This window comes from Lates calcarifer, linkage group LG6 (assembly GCF_001640805.2).
Source record: "Lates calcarifer isolate ASB-BC8 linkage group LG6, TLL_Latcal_v3, whole genome shotgun sequence".
Taxonomy (NCBI): Eukaryota; Metazoa; Chordata; class Actinopteri; family Centropomidae; genus Lates; species Lates calcarifer.
This window is the reverse complement of record NC_066838.1, coordinates 11,083,901-11,104,955: the sequence shown is the minus strand read 5'-3', so window position 1 is coordinate 11,104,955 and position 21,055 is coordinate 11,083,901. Positions and strand designations below refer to the sequence as shown.

Here is a 21,055-nt window from a genome sequence, read left to right as displayed (position 1 = left end):
TGCTTTGAGGCCGTTCTTGTCACTCACACTTTGTATCCACCCATTGCCAATTATAGCCTCACTGACCAATTCAGAGCAATGCTACAATAGAAATTAAGTCCAAGCAACACTGAATTTTCAACTTAAAATCTTAATTTTCCTGTCTCTTAACCATTTCCACAAAACTATGTTCTCCTTATTTGTCCGTAGAGTCTGTGGGATATGAGTTAGCAGTTGCTTGGCCTTAACAGGTGGTCATCTTTTACGGTCTATTACTCTGGTAACATTTGAAAGGGTCATTCAGCTCGCTCGCTAAATACCTCAGATTTGGGGAGCAGAGAGGGCCTTCGAAACAGTTGTCGCCTGTCAGGAGGAGCAGAGAGTCAGAAGGACCGGTGGAACAGTTGCTTGTCTCTTCGTCGAGGTGAGAAATTTTCCGGCAGCTGTCACTCGGCCTCTTTACCTCATGTTTTTTTTCCCCTTTTCTTTTTGGAGGGGTGTATTTTCTCCCCTCATTTCCAATAAAGCTGAAGTGAATGTTTGTGGCAACTGGAGGGGGAGGGCAAACTCCAGTGCTGTGCCCTGTCACTCACAATCTCACCCGTGTGTGTCCTCCTCTAGAAGGGTTACATGTCTCATCAGCCGCCAATCATGAGACGCACGTGAGATGAGCCTAAAGACAGAGTCTAAAGACGGAGTCTTCATTTCACTTTCTTGTGATTAGCCTGCTTTAAAGGCTCTGGCGGTTTTCTTCTAATGTCTTGCGTCGTCAAACTCTGTCCATTCGGCCAAGTACAGCAGCAAAATGCTATGTTTTTCTATGCCTCCATTCTGCCGCCTCTCCTCGACTGCACTACCCTTCTCTCTCCCATATCCTCTTCCTTTCCCTGCCTCCCTCACTCCCCCTTTCTCTCCCCCTCAATCCATCTGCATCATGTCGATCTGTCAGACTGCCAGTGTCTGTTCCAATTAGATTCCACTTAATACACGTAACCTCGATTAACACGCAATCAAGCCCAGATAAATCACGTCCTTTAAGTCCCCCCCTCTGCCTCTCCTGTGTTGCTTTGCATCACTCAGTTTTCCCCAACAAGCTTTCTTCGCCGCAGTCGTTGGTCACAATGTATAAAATCACACGCTGACTGCACAAGCAGGTAAACTCGGCAAACGCCCTCATCTGGGGCATTTTGCTGCAAAGACAGGTTCTTTTCTCTTCTAACTAAATGCCCTATTTTTAGCGTGCATCTCGCTTCTGTTTCCAGCAGTGTGAAGTTTCTCTTGTGTTTCCAGCAGACTCTTGTTGGTGCCCTTCTCACCCCTGAAGATGAAGGTGTCTTAATTACATCTTTGGTTAAAAAGCTACAAAAGACACCCTGGGCTTTCTCTACATTGCGGGAGGCTGTGTAGTCTATTGTCTCTGTGACCTTTTTAGCTAGCGGACAATTGGTTTGACTAGATTACAAATTAAGACACAGCACCAGGCACTTAGAAAGCAAGTCTGTTAGAGAGCAGTTCTATTACTACCAGTCTGTGAAAGCCACTGGGCCATACATTTTAAGCATCACATAAATGGCCACAAAGTCAGGCATCACATGCTCATTGTTCCGTATCTATAAAATATAAAGTTGCATTTGCTTTAATGATATCTGCAATGCTATAGTGAGTCTTTGCCAGTGGCAGAAAGGGAAAAACACACAAAGCTGCTACAGAGCTTAGGATTCAGGGCTGATTATAATTCTTTTAACAAAGTTAATAATTTACACTGTTTATGCTAATAGGAGAAAAGAGGACTGTTGAATTACCAAACAGCGAAAACCACTAAAAATACAAACCAAATGAAAACAACCTGGGGCACTGAAAAAGCACACACAGCACTCTTGGGGTCTTCTTTTATTAATCGCAGCTAAAAGTGCTAACATTGACATGTTGAACAGATTAGCCTCTTTAATAATGGGGCGGGTCAACATGGCTACCGCTGCTGATCCATGAGGATATCCTGTCGGGAGGCGCATAGCCTGTGTGTTTCATATCCTGACCCTTGCCTCTATGGGGCTAGTTGCTGCACTAAAGATACACTGAGTCTGGCCTGTGCATTCACTAGATGAGGGATATAACACTCTTTTCTTTTATTACTCATTGTAGTTTTTTTGTTTGTTTTTTTTACTTTTTTCCTCACATTCAGAAAGGTCTGGCAGTTGTCATTTATCATAGTGTCTGACTGCACGGTTACCGTTTCTTTTTTTCTTTTCTTTGTTTTTTTTTTTTTAGCTGCTCTGCAGTGTTCAAAAGTGGAAGCTGTGGCAGTTAGAGATCTGGCTTTGTTTCACACAGCGACAGCTTGTGTCATACACGCTCAGGCTGCCGCTGTACAGCATTAATGGTTTTAAATATCTCAGTGCTAGTTGGAGCTGACAAGGCCTGCCGGTGTGCAGTGTGTAAATAGGGCTTGGATTTAAAATAAATTAAGCTATGAGAAAGGCTCAGGTTGATCCATTTCTTATCTCCTCTGCTGCCTTGTCAGCCCCAAGCCCTTTCAAATTGTGTGGACAAGTTAAGGGACAAGCAGTACTCATTCACAGTTTCTAGCCTGTAAGAATAGCCTGTTGTTACTACTCATTAACAAAGAATGTAAACGTGTAACTACAGTGGATACTATACTTGTTCAACTTCCTTGAAACTGTTGATCTCTGTAAAACCAATTAAAAAGTTGTGTGTGTTTTATTTAATTAGTATCGGGTGCAAACAAAATGAGTATTGAATAGACACCCGATATCCCTCTGCCCTGTCTTTTTCCATTTATAAACTATCCACAGCCACAACAATGTTGCACTGTCTCTTTAAAAGGGGTGACAGTTTTGACTATAAGTTGAGCTAATTTTTTTTCTCTTTCCCAGAGAAAAAAAAATGGGAATAACGCTGATGAGTTTTAACAGCTTCAGCCAGGCGATGGGCAAATATAATAAGTGTTTTCGTAGACGTCACCAATGATTATCTCATCTGGGCATTTTGGGTGAATGTAGTGGATTTAGAGGCTCGTCTCCCATTGTGCTGACATCACCCTTTAACAAACCAAATTAAATCATGGCTAAAATCATTTGAAACTCTCCCAGAGTCTGTCTCAAATGGCTAAACAATGAAAGTCTGGGAAAAATTTAAAGGGAACGCTGTGTGTGCGTTTGGGTGTGCGTGTGTATGTTTGGATTTGAGTGTGTTTAGTCGTGGGGGAAGGGAGGGGCACGTAGTGTGGAAATGGGGGCATATTCAACCTCACACTGAATAATGGGATAAGGGGAGCCAATGTTTTAACACATTCTTAAGAGAATTTAAATGACAGCATTGTGACACATGGCTTGTTTTTCAAGTATGGTGTTTTTCAAGTATATAGTCAGTTAGAAATAAGATTTATTTTGTGTATAGAATTTTTCTGTGATTCGTAATTGTATTTGAACTTGTGGAAACATCACACTGGCTTCAGCATGGAAAGTTCTCTGTAAGGAAAATCTTAGAAGGCATATAAAACACCGTCTAAGTCAGTCTTGATTTAGCTGTAATTTTATAGATAGAAAGTCAGATTAAAGGGCATGAGTGTCCAGTTTCCATAGTCTGGCACTGTTTCATGGAAAATGTGTTTTGATACTGATACCACTATGACACACTACAGGCAGGAAAAGACAAAATGACACCTGTATATTTTATAAACACATTTGACGTGCAGTTATATTGAGTGACATGCACGCCAGTGACTTACAGTAACCCTAAGTATTAAAATGGCTTCCTAAAGGTTTTCATCACATCATTTGAAATAGATATAAGATAATATCTTTTACATCAACACTTCACAAAATCTACTGTAAGCTTGAAAAAAAAAAACAAGTTACAAAGTTGTAATAAGAGTACAGTACTACTTTTTATTTATCATTTACTTCTGTTGTGTGTTTGCCAAAAGATAAGCAATACTAGCATAGCTGGGACGCACAGCGATTCGTCAGCTGTCCCGTTTCACCTCTCGTGTGCTGTAGTCGGCCACCCATGACCTTGTGAAATGAACAAAGGGTTGTGAGAGAGCGAGAGAGAGAGAAAGTGAATGAGTGAGTGAGTGAGAGAGTTAGAGGAGTCAGTGAAGGAGTGGTGGTGAAGTGTGGAGGTGCACAGAGGTGGTGGTTAGAGGGGAGGGGGTGGTGGTTCTGCTAAAGGCCTCAACTCAGCCAACGTGGCCTGATGTGACAGGATTAGCTAAGCCCCACTGAGCATGGCTGGTAGTCTGAGCTTGTGGTGTGTGTGAGAGAGAGAGGGAGAGAGAGTGTGTGTGTGTGGCAGGCAGTGTGCACAGCAGGCTGGGAACCAAGACCTGCTGCTTGCCACCAGCCGAGCCAAGACAAGACATTGGGAGCTCAACAGTGTGTCGGCCCATCGCTGCCATCAAGCCTCAGCCCTCATCACCTTCCCCTTCCACCAATGGGAGAGAGCCAGACCATAGAAGATAGAGCCAAAGGAGTCAAGATACAGTCGGAGGGGGGGAGACACAGTGGGGGGCTAGTGGGCGGGCAGCTGGGGCTAAAGTGAACGTGAGTTGGAAAATGATCCTATTAAATTGAATTAAAGAGGCAGTCTTCATTTACCCCAAGAATGATGGATTTGGATAATTAACGGTGTTAATAGAGACTGGTTAAAGAGGGCAAGGGAAACCGGTGATTGCAGACACAGAGTAAAGGGGCCAGGTCAGACCAGCATTGTATACTGCTCGGCGGCCCATACGGGATGGCCTTTTTTTCTTTTTTCTTTTAGGTCATGGTCACTTGTTGTGGATTATTTTATAAGTGTTTGCAGACTGTGGCGCACTGTTTGGAAATGCTACAAATCCCCCTTACCTCCTTCCTTTTCAAGGTGCCCCCCCCCCAACTCCACCTTTATAAAAGAGCAGCGGATGTAAGATGATCTAAACGCAGCAGATCAAAGGCTGTTGTGTGGTTTTGCGCTGGGCCTGCTAAGTCGCATGCATGTGAGTAGGAAATTAAAAGCAATAGGAGAGTGTCACTGATGATTATGTAGGTTTAGTGTCGATATATTTTGTGGAAGTGTGCTGCAGCAGTGAGTGCATTATACCAGTTTAATGCCCTCATCTCGGGACCTAATTATGGCACTAGTATGTGTGCAAAGCGTGTGTGTGTGTGTGTGTGCACATGCACATGCGGTGATGTGCTTGTGTGCCTGGGTTTTCACTTTGGTCAGTGCACAAACCCTATCTGCATGTCCTTAATTCTTGATGATGTGCAGGCCTGAGGCAGTGTGTGTGACGGAGAGGATGCCTGTGTGCCAAGTTGAAGTGATCGGGCAGCAGGGCATGGGCACCCTCACCCCTCTGAAAAATCCTGTTGCCTTGCTCACAGCAGCCGACCGGCGATAGTGCGCCGCTAGTTTCCACAGTCTAGTCAGGACTAGTGACACCCTGCCACAAAGGAGTCAGATTTATAGGGCACTATGTGTCACCGGGTAATCTGCAGCTTGTCTATTGCTTTGGAAATAATAGCTAATCCTGAAGAAGAACTAGTTAGCTCCATTTAGATGATCTCAGCTACCGCCTTACTAATTCTGTTTATCCCCCATATGCAGCGTACATATTTTGTGCTGCATTGTGTAAGGTCGAGCAGTTTTCTCTTGACACAGAGTCGCGTGGATGTAATCAATTTCGACAGTTGTAGACGCACACTCAACTCTCCATTACCTTGGATGATGTGCACCACAGCTCACCTGAACCCTGATTAGGCAGAGAATGTCTTAAGTAAGGGGATCAAATAATTTTATGCTACTTTTCTCCTTTCAAAAAAATTAACACCACAGTCGCATGCGTGTGTGTAAGGGAGAGAGTGATAGAGTGTGTGGAAAAAAACAATCTCATCAAGCAGGAGGCCGTTTGCTTAGCAAGAGCTGACAGTCTTTGTGTATGTAAATGAAGAATTTAGACTAATGGAGTTGAACCATTTCTAATTTTGTGATGGCAAGAGGATTTTGATTGAAAGTAATTAAGCAAGCTAGCTGTAAAATTAATTAAAGCAAAAGGAGGGGGGGACTTTTATTGGATTGGATAGCGATATAGCTGCTGTCAGGCAGGGGGACAAATGGGGGTGACCTGGATTCTCTGCCCTCCCTCCTCCCACTCGGGACTTTTATGTCACTTTAATCTCCTTAGAGCGGCTGGTGTGCATTTGTTCGAAATAATCAAGGAAATATGGTCAGAAATTGTCAGCTTTCAGATCTAATTTACCTGACAGCCTCGCGAGTGTGTGTGCACGCGCGGGTATGCATGTGACAGTGGCAGGTCCTTTTTTTTCCCCTTGCCCTCTCCTCAGCTTTGTGGAAAATGCTTTTGACAGTCTTGAAGCATCTTGGTTGTCGGAGGGCGGGGGAGATGAGGAACTTGGGTGGCTTTAAGATGGACATTTCAATGAGGCGTGTTTGGCCCGGCTTAGCACCTCTGACACTGTTGTGTGCATGCACACACACCAACATGCTTAATTGCCTCTGTAACATATTCAGACTCCGTTTGCCCACTGTACCAGCACTTCTCAGCTTCTGTTGTCTGCAGGTAGCCTAAACGAGCAGAAGCAGATTACAGCCCTGACAAAGCCTGTTACAGCTACTTAACCACTGACAAATAAGATTGGCCAGTCCAGCACAAATAGAAATGGAACTTATTGCCCTTTTAGTTTTGAAAAATAATAACATCTAAATCACATTTAAATTCTGATTTCAGAATATTTTCTCTTTAGTGTTTCATTTTCAGCTCATAATTGGATGGCTGTGATGATGTTGAAAATATCAACCACTTGTGCAATTTGTGCTAAACTAATAACCAGTCATAAAATAGCCCTGCTAATGTCCTGCGACATCTATATGGCTTTGCGCTGTATGGGGTCCATATTAAAGGTCCATGGGGTTTCCCATGATTCCACAGTGGGTGAGATGCCACTTCCTCTTAAAGCGTCTCAGTGCTTGCTGGTGGTGACATAGGGTCTCAGTGTGGCCCTCAGTACCCCCTGAAGAGACAGTTAATTAAGGCCTGGGCCCAGACAACGCTGCCGGGACTCTCACCCACCACACCATCGTCTGCCCCTGCTGCCACCACTCCCCTCCTCAATTTTTCTGCAGCCACCGGGGCCTCTGGGAAAGCGGAGCGGCGGGGCTGCGCCAGCATAGGGGGGCCCCTAACGGGATTAGGAGTCCTCTGAAAATAGGACCTCAACTCCGAAAGCCTCTCACCCACCTTCATCTGCCCAAAGGATCCCCCTCAATTCACCCCCAGCTCCCACCCCTCCTCCTCCCACCCATAAGACGGCTCCACCCGAGCTCCGTTTTATCAATTAATGTAATAAAAGGTGGAACAAAGAGCTTTCTTTCCCCAGCTCTGTAATTAGAGGGGGAGATCTCCTGAGGACTGGCATTCCTTGGGCCCGAAAAACATGATTCTCACTCCCCCCACCACCACCACCACCGCCCTCCACTCTGCCGCCACCACTCAAGCGGAACATGGCTCCTCGATGTATAAGGGTGATAATGTAAATGTAGTGTAGTCTGCCAGGCAAACCCGGCACAACCTATTTTGCGGTAGCTTTATCTAAGTGTGAACAAATGAATGTAACATTTGGAAGAGTGATACATTATTAACTCTAATTGTTTCCTTTATAACACACACATACATTCACTGTCACCTTCGCTTTGGCTCGCACGAGTACATGCACTCTGGATCACTCTTGTCACTGTCCCTATTCTAACACATTACGTGTCACCACACACTGTTAACAAATGTGATAAAACCACCTGAATCGAGAATATCAGGTATGGCGTCTGCCTATGTGTGTTTTTGTCTGTTAAGGTGAGATACAGTAGACTTTGCTGTACAAGCGTGTGTGTGTGTGTCTCTTACTCTCTCTCTCATGCTTAACTGTGTCTACACGGGTGTGAAAGTAAAGGAGAGAGACAGAGCGCCCGTTTTCACAGCCACTGGAGCTTTCGATAGGAATTAGTTTTACAACATATGCAAATGTTCCCCCTTGAAAAAAAGGGGGTCTTTAAGTGACAGGTTGATATGTGATTAAACGACAATTAGAGTGCTGAAAATAAGTGTCGGCAGTAGGTCAAGCACTGGGCGGCTCAGCTAAAAGGTAGCAGACTATTGAGGAGAAAACATTCCCAGGCGGAGGCCACGAACAGGACCCAAAACAAATTAGAGAGGTGAAGGGGGAACAAGGTTGGCACTGTGTTCAAATAAACCCACAACAAAAACAAGTTCTGTGTTTTGCCTGGATGACAAAAGACAGACTATTCACTATTAGAGTAGGATCCTGTTTTCATTAAACCCAGCGCTGAACATCGATACAGTCTCTGTGTTTTAAGTCTGTTTTGTGTAGAACCTGCCCTGAATAGTAACATTGGCACTGACTGTATAGACTCATAATACTTTAGTGTCATACTTGAATGGCATGCCTAACCTTTAAGAGACTCCACCATGCGAGAGTGATGCCCTGTTTGCCCCGATTTTAACCTTTAGTGCCCCCAGGCCAGATTAAAACCAGTTGTCTGACCCCAGTGTTGGCTGCACCCCTCACCTCTGCTGCCCTTTGAGTTAAAAGTACATAGACATGAGGGATCCTCTGTCTTTCTCTCTCACTGTCTTTCTCTAACATACACACACACACACACACACACACACACACACATATGCACACAAACATACAGGCGGAGACATAAAAGGGCTCACGCTTATTCTGGCAACAGATGGCCCTGTCCCTATAATCCCCTTTGATGCTGCGGTGGGCAGTGGCTCCTGAACATCTCTGAAGCCAAAGCCGCAACAAAACTTGAGCTACTTTTCCTTTAACTGACCCCAATTGCCAAGGAGCTGTCAGCTGTCAGACCTGGTTAAGAGTGTCTTTACTCGGGGAGACTGAAGGGCACAGGTTTTTCTCTCTCTCTCTCTTTCTCTTTCTCTCTCTCTCTCTTTCTCACTCCTCTCTCCTCTTTCAGCTTCCTGTTTGTTTTCTGTCACCGACGGTTCATTCCACCTCCATGACACGACTGTGAAAGCAGGTTGACCGTGGTACTCTGACTCGTAGTATAGACGGCACTTATTTCTTCGCTGTTCCTTTCAGAAGGCGAAAGAGTGAACCTCCCCGAGCACTAATATAGGAGCCACAGATGGCAGGAGGTCGGCTAAGAGGCTTAGATTTCATCGAGGAGCTCACCTTAATTATTGTCAGTTGTAAGGAAAGATGGTCTTTTCATGGCTTGTGTAACCTGCATACTATATATACACATAGAAAATAAACATAAAAGCACTGGACTACATGATTTATTTTCTAGGAACAGAACTTTGTTTGACAGGTTTAGGTATATTTCTCACTGTTTTTTTTCAGTTGTTCTCTCAGACATCTGTCTAAGTGGGTGCTTCATTTAAGAGAGACAGCTAATTGATGCTGATGAAATAACTCTTGATATACCCAAAAAAAGTGATTGAGTTTCTGATAAGATAAAACCCCTGTGATAGTAATTATCACACTAATGGAGTTTTTATAAATAATATAACAAGTACCCTTAACCCTTCTTTTAAAACATTAGTAAAAAGTGATTGTAGTTTAATTTTTTAACTGTAATATTATAGCTGGCATTTTACAAATTTTGCAGAAGAACAAGCATTTTTTAATGTCGTCAATACCCTTTTATTCCTATAGTCTTTGATTATGAAAGCGCAGAGCTGTGTTTAACACCCCTGATTAAATTGAAGATCACGCTCCCAAATGTTTGAGTGAACCAGCACTACGAAGCACTTTGCTTTCTTATTAATTTTGCACTGTAAATAGAATCAAATGTGAACTCATGTCTTAACCTTTGTCTTAAATAATTTCCTTCTCCTAATGTACGGAGCTCCGTTCTCGGGCCTCTAATTGGAGGACAGCAGTTAAATGTCTCCTCGGGTGCAGAGGCGACTGATTGCAGCAGTCTCTTCTGTTTCATTTGGAAAGCACCGGATTCTAACACAAATGGGGAAACCCAAATGAGTGCTCGCTGATTTCAGAGAAATCCTCTGTACAGTTCGATTATGTATTATCATTTGAGAGCTTTGGGGGATAATCATCACTGAGATTTGCTCACGTTTCCAGCAGGTCTGCTGAGATGCATGTACGTAGCTAATGGGATTGGGGGGTTTTTTCTATCCCTCTCGTGTGGCGTTATGGAGCTGGCAGCTGAACTTGAACGGATGCGCATGGTGCTGAGTCGTGCACAGGACTATTTCAAGACTGAAATGCGATTGTTTTAATACTTTAATCCACCTGTCCTTGGCATTCAGGATGTTGCAGAAGTCGCCTAATTATTTCAGTGCCCTCTATCCTTCCTGGTTGAAATACAGCAGAGACAGTGGCACAGTTCTGTTGAGAAATAAGCCAATCCTGAGGGAATTTCTGGCCATTTATCTCAGGAAAAAGCAAAAACTTTTCTTTTTCTCTAGGGTGCTGATTGTGATAAACTCCCAAAACTTACTTAAAAAATGTATAGGCTAATTGAAATTTTAAAAATGCATGTATGCAAAGAAGATCTGAAATGCCCCAAATTGCTTTAAAGAGCGAGACATTAAACAACCAGAATTCTCGGAATTGTCCCAGGTTCCAACCGCGATAGTATGCAAACACAAATATTTTCCTTTAATTAAAAAGGCCTCATCCCGCTGTATCCTCCCCCAAGCCTGCTGCCAGCACACAACGACCTCCCAATGCACACACACACAGACACACACATGTACACAGACACATGCATACACACTCTTGAGATGCTTTTTTCAAATCCAGCTCACAGTCACATACATACAGCCAAATTTGTGAAAAGTGATTAAACATGTCCGGGACGATGGATTCCTCTTGACTAGCTGCTAATCTGTCAGAGCCTGGTTGTCAATTGAGAACCAGGGACACCAGCAGTGACGGCTGCCCAGTTCACTGATAGCCCCCTGAGGGACAGTTAACCCTCAAACACCCCTCCCCACCTCCAAAAAAAAAAAAAAAACTCTCTTGTGCAGTCTCCCCACTTACACCCTTCCCCCCATCTGGTCCAGCCTACCAGAAGCCATGGTGGCGCTAAAAGGTGGGGAGGGGGTGGTGGTGAAGGATTGGTGGATTATGTATATGTGTGTATTCTGGTTTGGGACAATGTCAGTGGCGGTGTGCGTTTGTGTATATATGTGTGGTTTGGGTTGGGGGTGGTGGCTTGATAGTAATGCATGTTGATGGTTTCAGAGATACTTCATTTCAGAAACAGGGGCCTCATTAACTGTAGTCTTCATCAGGCCAGCGAGCAGCGGGCACATTAGGGGTCCACAGGAAGTTAGAGTACAGCAGGAGAGTGCATTAGGGAGGCCTGGGGAGACGCACTCCCTCTCTTCCCCTCAGTTCCACTTCCACCTACAGTGCTTCTCTATATCTTAATGTACCTTTCAGAGGAATTCGGATAGAGGTCAATAATTATGCTCTTTAAATTATTCAGTCGAGGTCCTCTGTAATTGTGCTTTTTAGAGCTCGGACATTGACAGCATGGTTTACTGCACTGTGATTGGGGCACGGCCTGACCAGATGAGTCAGTATGGAGAAAGAGAAGGAGCATTTAAGTGTGTTTCACTGCTTTCATCACCAACTGATGGCAAGGAGTGATCCTCATTTCTGAAATGTCAATATGCGTTGACACCAGGCGAACAAATTAATTCATTTGCTGAGGGAATTTGTCAGCACATCAGGTTTGGATCTCCTTTAAACAGGCGCCAGGCCCGGGTTTGTCTGCGGTGGGCGTGTTGGTGTCAGAGACCTAGCAGGCTACGAGCCGCTGTGTGGGAATGTTTAGTTTGGGACACAACTGTGTTATTTTTGTTACATCGAGGAGAGGAAAGCACAAACTGCAAGGGTAGCAAAAAAAAAAAAAAAAAAAAAAAAAAAAAAAAATCACCAAACTTTGCCTACAAAGCTGGCCCCAGCAACGTTTCACTGCACATGATAACATTGTCCGTCCACACAAGAAGTCCTCTTTCAGCCACAGATTATTAACACATCGCTGAAAGCGGCAGAGAGCGTTTCACTATTGTCACAGGGCCTAATATTTATATTTATCCAGTTGGGAGAGGCATTGACAAACATGTCACACACCTGCAGTTTTGTAGTACGTGCTACTGCAGTTCGGTGTCAAAGAAAGAGCCTGTACAGTACAGTTTTGTTTAGGCGAGAGGAAGACTGTAATTACTGTCTGGCGATTCATCTAGTCACTGCATAAAATAGTGTTTATCCAGTCGCCCGTGTTTCTGTCGTGGCTGAGGGAGGGGAGGGTCATGTTTTGCACAACTGAGACAGCTAGGGCAATCAGGAGAAGAATCGTGACTCCAAAACATTCAGCCTTTCTTTCTTTTCTCTCTCTTCCTCTCTTTGTTTCTCTTTCTCTCTCTCTCTCACTCTCTCTCTCTCTCTCTCTCTCTCTCTCTCTCTCTCTCTCTCGGGTTGAGAACTGGTGCCTTAGAAAATGAGGTCTCCCTTTCTGACACACCCACACACACAAATAAACATAAAAAGCTAATTTGTTAGCGCCCTCATTTCAGAGGCCTGAGCAGGAGAATATTGTTGGAGGGAAAAGTAATGCTTTGTCAAATGTTGACATGTGTTGCAAACATGAGGCCTTCAGCAGCAGCAACAGCAGCAGCTTTTCGTAGCGCGGCACAGGCACGTTGTCGGCACATGAAGAGAGGATGCTTTGAAACAAGATTAGCCTCCAAATGGCCCTGCCTGCCCACCCCCACCCCCCTATATGTACTCCTGTACATAACGTGTGTGTTTGGCTGTCTGTGTGTGTGTGTGTGCGCCTGTGCTAAGATGCTAAATGATCAGATCCACTGAAATATTTGTGGGCCTGTTTTCTCACAGAATGAGTCTGGGTGTCGTGTGCTGTATATCACTGTGCAGCTGAAGGTGTGTGTACACATTTGTCCCACTGCAAGGCCCCCATTGTCTGGCACATGGTTTGGCTTGGTTTTCGTGGGCCAGAAAGCACACGTCCCTGTCAATGAGGCTACCTCCCCTTGGCTTTGGGTCAGGGTGACACTGGGCAGGGGGAGGAAGAAAAAAATATCCATCACCTCCACACCCTGCCCCCACAAAAATGAATAAAAATTGGAAAACAACATGCAAGGTCCACCTAATACAGGAACACTTGCAATATGCTGATGTTTTCTTTTGCACACTGTGTTTGCTAAATTGCCTTTGACTGCGTGCATCAGTAATGAAACTTTATGTCCTTGTGGAGAGGGCAGCAAGTCCGTTCCAGTTAGGACCGGGACGATTTCTCCTGTCTGGCTTTTGTAAGACTTTTTTTTTTTCTAATACACGTCCTTATGAATAAATGAAGCCCATGAAGTCATTTTTTCCATATTTGTGTAAATTGCTTTAAAAGCATTTTATCATGTCATAAAAAAGCGCAATTGATCTGCTGGGCTTAGCCCATTGGACAGCTGTGTGTTTTGTTAATGGCCACTTTGCTCCAAGCAGCTTATTAAAAAATTTATATAGAAATGCTAAAATTGCATAAATTATTTAGATACAGTAAGCATTTTTTTGTTTTGGTCAGGCAGGGAGGGGCTGTTATCAGTATGGAAATTTACCATAGTATATTATATGCTGAAATATAGTAATATATCTGCCCAGACACATATGTGTCCTCCTCACTGCACCCCCACACATGCAGAGGCGCAGGGAAAAAAAAGTATATATTTTTTGATGACTTCGTTTCAGCAACCACGGAATGTCACCCATATCCTGGTTGATTGTACTTTCGAGTTTTATGATGTTTTTCCATTGATTTGTTTCCCCGGCGCAGCTGCCGACCTCTATTGAGGGACGAACGTAATCAGCGCTGACGCAAATTAGATGGTTATTCGTTTCGAAAATTGACAGAAAAACAATAAAAAAGATGAAATGCTCCCAAATCAATAGATATAATGAAATTCAAATAATCCGAGAGATGAGGTCTCCATGGCAACTGATAATGTGGAAAAGAAAACAATTTAATAAAGGACAGACACGCTTTGAAAACAGATTGGGGAGGGGGGTGGCTGTAAAGCGGGGAGAGGAGAGGAGAGGAGAGGAGAGCAGAGGAGAGAGGAGGTGGGGAGATGGAGGGATAGAGGGAGGGAGGGAGGGGAGGATGGTGGAGGGGTGTTTGTGGCTGTAGTGGTTGCTCTATAGCTTGTTTCCCCCGGCGTGTGAAGGATCTGTGTCTGTCCCAAGGACACCGGAATAATTAGAAAAGCTTTCAGGCCAGAAAGTGCAGATTCAGGTTTTAATACACAAAATTATTTCAGGGGCAGTGAATCGGAAAACCATTTGTTGGTGACCTTCCTGAGAGGCCTCCCCCTCCCCGGTACAGGGCAAGATGGAGGCTATGTGGCAGCACCGCCTGAGTTATGGCATATTTGTGTTTTTATAGAGGCAGGGGGAATGGAGTTGGGGAAGTTGGGAGGGGGTTGTGGGGATGAATGTGTGTGTATGGTTGTGTTTCGGTGTGTGTGTGTGTACGTGTGTGTGTGTGTGTGTGTGTGTGTGTGTGTGCATGAGTTTGTGGGGGTGGGTCACAGGGAGACCTTCATGTTGTGTGAGTCTGTGTGTGTGTGTCTGGCAGGAGTTTGGGCAGAGGGAGGGAGTGCAAAGACGAGAAGGGAGAAATTGAGGCAGCAAGAGAAAGAGGGAAGTTGCAGATCCGGCTGTATTTACAGATCAGTTGTCAAAAGGAGCCATTTAAGGGGAATGCGCCCGTTCCTGCAATGTGACAGGCGAGGTGGCTGTTTAAAAAGCAAAAGACAACTATGAACCTGAGAGGGAGATAGTCAAACACAGGCTTTTTCTGTTGAAGACAGACAGAGCAGGGGGTGGCGAGGGAAGCGAGTGGGTGTTAAGTGACTTCATTTGTAGTCTATTTAAGGTATGTTTTACTTGTCCTTGTGCTGCTCCTCCAACATCTAATACAGGGGCTGCGTTCTAGTTAGCACAGCAAGGGAATAATGATTGAGTGCATCGTTCTTATTTCCTGTAAATACAAATGACTTTCCTTCATCTGCCTAAAAACCTGTATTTGATTTCAGTCTTGCTGTCAAGGGAGATTTGCTACTGATGCAAACAGTGATAAGTCAACCAAAAGCACAGCTCTGCTTCCCTCATTAGCTTATCACGACTTATGTAAGTATGTACACTTTCTGGTGGCTTTATTCAACATCCGTGTCCTGCTCTTTTAGCGTCCTATTTTCTTTATTACGCTTTGTCAACGTTTCGGCGGCAGACTGGTTGGGCGTTGGAGCCTTGTCTGTCAAGTAGTGACTGCCATTTTTGTGTCATTATAAGGCTTTGTTTGACTCAAATAAAGGTGATCCACCCTCTGTTCAAATGATACCAACAGCAGGTCCGGGATAACACGTCTTGAATGTAGATACCCTTATCCTGTTCCAGGCAATAAATGGAAAAACAAGTCCTCACGCTAAGCTCGGCCTGATAATTACTGTTGTGATATTTTAATAGCATGGGATCCTGATCGGAATCAGTGCTTTCCTGCACTATAAGCCACCATAAAAGTTGGGCAATATTTGATAAAAATGTAGGTTCAAGTTCCATGTTGTGTTAATCTTAGTCCCTTCCTGTGGCTGGAATTAGTTTGTTGCTTAAAAACAAAATTAAGCTGTCATTACGCGCTTGTCTACTTAAAAAAACAAAAAAACAATGGTTTCATTCTTTCTTGATTTTCGAAAGTATTTTTGCACCTTTTAAATGAGTTGTTAACGTGATGTTGCACACGTAAGATAATTACAGGCTTATTTAGACCCTGATAGTTAGATCTTCCTTTCTTTTACGCAGGGGAATCAGCCCTTATTCAAAGTCAAACAGAGATCTGACATTCTTTAACAGGACAGCTAATATTCTCCAGTATTGATATTGCAATGTGAAAAGTGCCCCACAAGTAGGACAGAAACTAGAAATTCCCCACTGTACGCTAGCTAAGAGTCTTCAAATCTAACATGCCAGTGTCAATGAAGACTGTTTTCTTTTTTTAAATAAAAAAAAAAAGGAAAGAACTCAGATAGAATAGAGACCTGAAATACGAGAGTCGATAGGCATCCGCTGTGTGTTGGTGCATGCACATGCACACTGACACATACACACACACACACACAAATAGGGCACAAAGCACATGTTATCACTGTCAACAGCAGCAGTAGCAAACAGCAGCAGTTGTTCTGTGTGGGTATCTGTGTTGTATACGAGTGAAAGTGTGTGTGCTTGTGTGTGCCCACAGTCTCTCTCGTTCTCTCTCTCTCTCTGGCTGCTGGCTCTGAGGGACCCACTGTAAGTCAATCTGTGTGTTCATACGCCTGTGAGTGAGTGTGTTTGTGTTTGTATGTGTGTATGTGTGTGTGTGTGTGTGTGTGTGTGTGTGTGTGGCACTACTGTACTACACTTCAGGGGCCAGGAGCCAGGACCGAGCCGAGTCGAACAGGGCTGAACAGGGCTGGAAAGGGCCTAGGGCCAGCTCCCTGTGCACGCCACCCACTTCACACCTGTCTCTTACACACACACACACACACAAACACATGCACACAGCTCATACAGCCGTGCTGCTCAGCACAGGGCTCTCATTGTAGCAGTGACAGGAGGGCGCCCGTTAAGTGGCTCTCTCTTCCTGGGGCCTGTGTCTGCGCGTGTGTGTGCGTGCGTGCGTGTGTGTGTGTGTGTGTGTGTGTGTGTGTGTGTGTGTTTTGTTCCCCCATGTGGCTGTGGGGTGGATAAGGGCGATGAAGGACCCCTACTGGTAAAGTGGGTAAACTCGCACAGCCTCGACATCTGTGCTAAGAGAGGGAGGGGTGGAGGGTGGGGGAGTGGGGGAGTGGAGAGAGAGAGAGGGAGAGAGAGGAGGAGGAGAGAGGGGGAGGGTAAGGAGGGAGTAGAGATAGACAGCGAGAGAGGAGGACAGAGTGGGAACAAGGAAAGGAGTGAGAAGAAGAGAGGGAGGGAGAGAGAGACACAGAAGGGAGAGGGGGAGAGAAAGAGAGAGAGAGAGAGAGAGCAGAGCTTTGGCAGAGAGCAGTTGAGGAGAAAATGCCTTGCTTTGTGGAGAGAATTCTTCCAGGGCAGGAGGGAGAGGTGAGACAGAGCGCAGAGGGCGGTCTGCTGCCAGGTAAGACTCACACACACCTTCCTCTCTCTCTCTCTCTCTCTCTCTCCCTCCCCCCTCACACACACACACACACACACACACACACACACACACACACACTGGAGTTGAGTGCTACCTCGAGGTGAACGAGTCTGCTACTAGTTGCAGTTGGCATGAGTCAGGCACGCATGTGTAGTGATGTGGTGGGTGGTGTCAAAGTATGTATGTGTGTGTGTGTGAGAGAGAGTGAGGAAACAGCAGGTGTAATATTTGTTTTTTGGAATTTTTTTGTCGCTTTTAATTACAGATGCACATTTGCACCTATAGTAGACCGAATGTCAGTGATGTGTTTAATTAGTTTTAATGGTGTGTTGCTTCCTCAAAAGTTTTGTTGTTGACTTTTTTGCACTGACTTACAGCACTCTACAGTTTGACTTTTTATATTTTACAGTTACATTTATGAAATATATTTACTCATACTCTGTAGTGTACAATTTTGAGATACTTTTACTTTACATTTTCTGCTACTTTATACTTCTACATTTCAGAAAGATGTATGGTGATTTTTACTCCACTACATTTATTTGACATTTATCTAGTTACTTAATAACTTAATATTTTACAAATGGAAGATATTGTGAGCTTGTACAATACCGTGATTTGTTATATATTAAACTCCACAGCAGTAAAAAAAAAAAAAGTTGTTTTAAATGAGCTCCACCTCCACAAACTACCACACTAAAATGTTGCCTGCATGGTACAGTATAACACCATTCGGCATGAACTGTAGGGACTTTTACTTACTAGACTTTCAGTGTATTTTTCTTTTACTTTTTTATTTTTATTTTTATTTTGAGAGGAGGGCTCTTACTTGGAATTGAGTATTTTTACATTGTGGTGTTACTACTTTTACCTAAGTAAAGGATCTGAGTACTTTATCCACCACTAATTACACATTACTTAATTTTATAGCAATACTTTTTATTCATCATGAAGCCCTTTTGAGGTCGTTCAAAGCTACACAAATACAATTTATTTGACTTAAAAGGAGAAAAAACAGATGTACACCATTTTGGCAGCTAAAAATAGAAATTATTAAAAAGCACCTAAAAATCCCTCCACTCTAATGTCAAACACAGATATTTTCAGATCTGATGTACATGATGTAATTTGCGGTATTGGTTCAAGATTGATTTGGCTGTTTAGATACAGATGTTGTGATGGAGAGGTTTGTCATCGGAGGGATTTTCCACTCTGCTGATGTAAACAGTGTCTGTTGAAAAAAGGCTAAAGAGTCCTTTTCTCCCTTCTGGAGACACAGTTCTGTGAGGAATAATCCTCCTCATGTACAATTAGATTTTCTCCTTTTGGTTAAATAAATACTGTGTCTGTGAACATAAACACAGATTTACATGTGGCCCTGTGGGTGTCTGTCTCTCAAACAGCCTACTGCTACAGCCTGGGCCTGATATTGCTTGTTGAGGCCCAGAGGAAAAAAAAAAAAGAAGAAAAAAAAAAAGAAAGACAAGGCGGAAGTTGGCGAGCTCTAACTTCACACTTGCTGTTTATTTGTTTTTATAACAAATGGAACCAGCTTCCCGAGTGAAAGGTGAAGTCAGAATTGAATTTGGCTTGCGTTACCGTGGCGATCTGGCAACTGCTCCTGAGTCCCATAGGACTGCTCTGGTTGCTGTGTGTCAGGCGCGTGTGTTTGTTATTTAACTGGCGTGTGTGTATGCTACTGCTCTACATGCATATTGTGTGTGTGTGTGTGTGAGAGAGAGAGAGAGAGAGAGAGTGTTTGAGTAGTGGGTGGTGGTAGCAGCATTCACGAGAGAGACATTTTACTAAGCAGACATTTCCCCCTCTGTTTTCACTCTGACCTGGTAGGAGATTGATGACTGAATTGTGGAGTACATGTTAACAGTAACTGGTGATTTATGAAGATACTTAGGGTAAGTGAGGCCGCACAGGCTGGAGGGGAAGAAAAAGATATAGCCTTTTAAGTTAATGCAAAAATATAGCCTTTTTAAGTAATAATTGTTATTACTACTGCAGGGGTTTGGAGAGAGGTCTGAGTTAGAGTTGGATGTGCACAAAGTGCAATGTGAAGCTTTTCCTTTTCCGTTGGCCTTGTGCCTTCCTTTGTTTCTGGCTTTTTAACTTTGACTCCATTCAACATTGCAAGTTTTTTGTAAAGAATAATTTAAAGAAAATACATGTGGTTTTAGTTATATAGATGTAAAGATGTATATTTTGACAGCAACATTTTGATAGCTAAATTCAAATATTTGAGTTGAAAAAAACTTCTTTTTCCTGGGTAAACCACAGTGGAAAACTTTTCTTGGATGAACCCTTGCACTGCAACAAGTGCACTGTGTGTTTTGGCAGCCCCCCTTAGCCAAAGATCCCTCAGAAAATCCGCATGCAATTTTAGAAGAATCAGATTCTTTCCCTTTGCTTGGCTCATGAACTCCCTTGATATTATGCACACGGAGAATCCTCGTCTCTATTCAAATATGAGATTCAATCCACTTGGATGTGATCTATAGCATTTTTAAGGAATAAAGCAATTTTAGGAAATACGGAAGAGTGCTTCCCCTGGAAGAGGGATGGCTTTCATTTTTTTTCAAGGCACCTCTTAGACTGAGTGAAATGTTTCCCCTGTTCGCTCAGGGACGACTTTATTTCTTACCAGGGATTTAACACTCACTCAGTCCCCTCATAAATACAGCGTCCCTCAGCCCTTCGCTAGCCATAACTCATGCACTAACTCTCTAGCTAACTAAACTCATATAGCAGAGCCAACACTTGTTTGTCTTTTACCTCAGCCTTTCTCCCTCTCTCTTCCTCTCTGTCTCTTTTCCTCCTCTCAGCTGATTTATACATGACAGAATCTTCTCTGACTACCGTCTCACCAGGCTCCTGTGCTGATCTCCTTGGCCCACTCATGGAGTGGGTTTTAGAAGAAATGTGCATTTGAATATGAGCCAGCCTAATCTCCTTGAGGCTATTTAGAGTGAGCCTAATGCTCCAAGAATGAGCGAGAACAACACGGGAGAAAATGCGGACGTCCCTCTCGGCGTGTCACAACACAACTCAGGTCTCCACACAACGAAGCAAGTCTTTGATTTGCTGATGAAAATCTCTCTGTAAGGCAAAGAACATAAAAATTCCTACTTTCAAGGCACCTGTTGAAGCCCTCAGTCTCCTTACAAAAGTCGTTGTGTGTGGTTTGTTTTTTGTCTTTAAGGCACCTACCTGTGGATTTTTTTTACATTTTTTAAAACTTTTTTTTAGCGTGTTATCCCAATGGTGCAGTAAATAGTAGACACACAGCAGTTGATAAACTTTCAAGCCATTTCACTTGCAGCAGATGAAAGTGCTCAGGTGGGATATTACAGTATGGTGGAAGCCTTTACTGATCTGGTGCCGACTGGCATTTTGGGAGGAGACGGTCTTCCTGGCGTGGTTCCCGTATTGGTTGTTAACAGCCTGCTGGTACCTTCTGTTCTCTCTGTTCAGTCCCACTGGCCCGACACTGACAACTCCTCAAGCATCTGAAGACCCTCTGAAGTCAAAATCGCCCATTTTGATGTCTCATGGCAGCGCCCGGCGTTTTGTTGTATTTGCGTCTGAAAACACAGGCCCTGCTTGGAGGAATTACCCTGAGCACTTGTCGGTGTCGGATGGGGGAGGAGGGTATCATTCCCCTTTTTCCCCCCCTATCTCCCCACTCTCCTTGCTGTCCTTCCTTTCTTTTTGATCTCACCATCAAATCTTCCCCGGTTTTTATGAGTGACGTTTACCTGAGAGCGGCTTGGGAAATGGCTGGCTGAAGAAGACATTTGAGAAAATGTGC

At 43.9% G+C, this 21,055-nt stretch overlaps 1 protein-coding gene across 5 annotated transcripts in view; it reads left to right on the top strand.

The window, feature by feature from the left end:
• The window catches only part of casz1 (castor zinc finger 1), a 79,636-nt gene that overhangs the window by 12,183 nt on the left and 46,398 nt on the right, over positions 1-21,055 (top strand). For 3 of the 5 annotated variants that reach the window (XM_018665911.2, XM_018665904.2, XM_018665910.2), the window contains exon 1: positions 16,284-17,214. The exons of 1 other annotated variant lie outside the window; for it this stretch is intronic. In XM_018665911.2, the coding sequence (XP_018521427.1) occupies positions 17,136-17,214 (79 nt within the window). In that variant the 5' untranslated portion in view covers positions 16,284-17,135. Of the gene's footprint in view, positions 1-16,282; positions 17,215-21,055 lie in introns of those variants that run through there. One more of the 5 variants, XM_018665903.2, reaches the window with a different exon arrangement.